General features: G+C 38.5%; 1 protein-coding gene across 2 annotated transcripts in view; it reads left to right on the top strand.

The window, feature by feature from the left end:
- Positions 1-2,366, top strand: part of eif4g1a (eukaryotic translation initiation factor 4 gamma, 1a) — a 28,637-nt gene that overhangs the window by 10,341 nt on the left and 15,930 nt on the right. For both annotated transcript variants that reach the window (XM_014031217.1, XM_014031211.1), the window contains one exon: positions 1,308-1,404. In XM_014031217.1, coding sequence (XP_013886671.1) covers positions 1,308-1,404 — 97 coding nt within the window. The remainder of the gene's footprint in view (positions 1-1,307; positions 1,405-2,366) is intronic.

The raw sequence follows: 2,366 nt of genomic DNA, 5'->3' as shown, positions 1-2,366 counted from the left end.
GTTGTAATGTGACAAAATATGGAAAAGTTCAAGGGGTATGAATACTTTTGCAAACCACTGTACGTCAGTTCAGTTTTGAAGGTCTGATCTGTCGGTTAAAGCGTGTTACTGACTGAACTCAATAAAACTCCCTCTTGCTGGCCAGATGATGCCTCCTCATCATTTTCCATCTTGACAGTGATCTACTCTCAGCCATATTGATATCACCAAGAATCACAAACTCTTTTGATTTTATGCCTTTTATAATGTCAGTGAGCTGCGCTAAATATTTAGTTGAATTAACACTTGAGGTTTATATGTAACAACCGTTAGTGAAAGGTGATTTGTAAGCTTGATTTCTAATTGCAGAGATTCAGACTCAGTTGACAATTCTCTTATATAATGTGAGTATTTCTTGTGAACATAAACTGCAACACCACCTCCAAGCCTATCAGTACGGTCTCTACGATACAATGAATAATTTTCAACTGAAAGAAATGAATTTGGTATAGCAGGAGTCATCCATGATTCTGATATAGCCATAACGTGTTTGTGTCTGAACAAGTATTTCTTTGAATTCATCCAGTTTATTCAGTTTAGGTACAAGACTTCTCATATTTAAATGGCAGATTTTAAAGCCTCTAATTTTACCTAGTTGATTTAGCCTCCCGGGACTTTTTTTTAGACAGGAAAATCGCTTTTGCTTTCTTACTGATGTAGTGTTCAGACTTGACATAACAGGAGGTTGTCTAACCTTTTCAGGATATAATATAGATCCCTGTGTAGACTGTAATTGAGTTGGATTTATACGTATAAGATACACCTGTGCACAAACCCAGGTCAAGATAATTATTAAAAACATATGAATAAAATCCCATTAAATATAAAAAAAAGTGGACATAAAAACATTTTAATCTGGACCTGGATTAAGTTCAATATTTCCAATGACTAAAAGAATATTAAACAGAAGTCTTAAATGTTGTTTCCGACTGGTTAAAACAGAATCTGTTATATCTGTGCCTTTAGCACTAATGTCTTTTGTCCACTGATGAAAAAYAGTTTTGTGTTCTGGGCTTTACACATCACTTCTCAAGTGTGGCTTCCATTGGATCTCAGTGCAAAAGTGCAGAGTTGAAATTGGAGTCAGCCATGAGTCCACAACAGGGTGACTCAAAAGGCCAAGGCTGGTGCACCACCAATAAAAAATACTGCTGTCTCTTTGCTAAATGTTTGATGGGGGCTTGATCTGTGTAAACAAACTTACTGGCATTAACCTGGAGTTCTCATGTCTTTTTTTTTTTTTTTCTTCTTTTTTTTTGCTTCTGCAGTACCGGACTCCATACATGACTCCTACCCAGCAGTATTCTGTGTCTAGTGGTACAAGTTTCTACTCTGGAACTAGTCCTGCTGAGTACCCTGGTTATGGTAAGAGTTTTAACCTGAGACTAGTACCAACCAAGCACAACCACAAACGGTTTCAAGTAAATTAAATCTCCAGCACCAAAGAAATTAATAAAAACTATGTTCGACCTTTCTCTCAACTCAAATCCAAATGTGTATCATAATGTGCTGGATGTGTCGTGGTTTTGCTTGGTTTCCCAGCTGTGTTTTGTTCTTYTCTATGTCAGAACAGTGTTGTAAGTGTTGAAGTGCCAGTTGCATGCACTCTGGCTTGATTCTGCTTTGGTCTGTGTTCTTCCTATCTGCAGTCACCTGAAACACTGCTTTTAAGGTTCCATGAAATGACTTCTTAGGCCATTTTTTTTCTAATGGATCCATCATATAGTTGAGTGGGATCTCATGTTCTCCAGAAAGCTTTTTTTGAATACTGAAGGGGAAACAAAACCRCCATATAAACTCACTGGGAAAACATTACCCAGTATAAACAATCCCTCCTAAAATGTGTTTTGAAACTTTGAACAAAATAGAAAAAAAGCTGAAGTTTGCTCAACTATAATGTTTCAGATGGATTCAAGAATTGKTTTAATTACTGGTAGGCTTTTGTTTTTCCTAAATGTATATTTTATCCACAATGTGATTGGGATCATATTAAAAAGTAGGGTTTTCATTAGCAGGGAGCTCACTGCACTTTTCTCCCGCACGAGACGGTTCAGGCAGCAAGCACTGTAGTTTAAAAACCACRTATTAGTTATGAAAAGCTGCTGCTAGGTTAAATAGCATGAGAGTACGACGACGCCATGGTTCATTTCATGGGGCCTCCTTAACACCCTGCTTCCTCTGGTTCCTCTCATTAACTCATTCTGCATCTGTCTCTTCCTGCCCTCTCTCCTTCTTTCCTCCTGCTCCCGTTCCCTCACTCCCTCTCCTCCTCCTCCTCCCTTGCTGCGTTCAGATCCCTCTCTTGCTGCGAGGGAGAGGCGGGGTGG

Source organism: Austrofundulus limnaeus, unplaced genomic scaffold (genome assembly GCF_001266775.1).
Source record: "Austrofundulus limnaeus strain Quisiro unplaced genomic scaffold, Austrofundulus_limnaeus-1.0 Scaffold6, whole genome shotgun sequence".
Lineage (NCBI taxonomy): Eukaryota > Metazoa > Chordata > Actinopteri > Cyprinodontiformes > Rivulidae > Austrofundulus > Austrofundulus limnaeus.
Note: the sequence above shows the minus strand (reverse complement) of the source record. Positions and strands in the feature narration are given on the sequence as shown.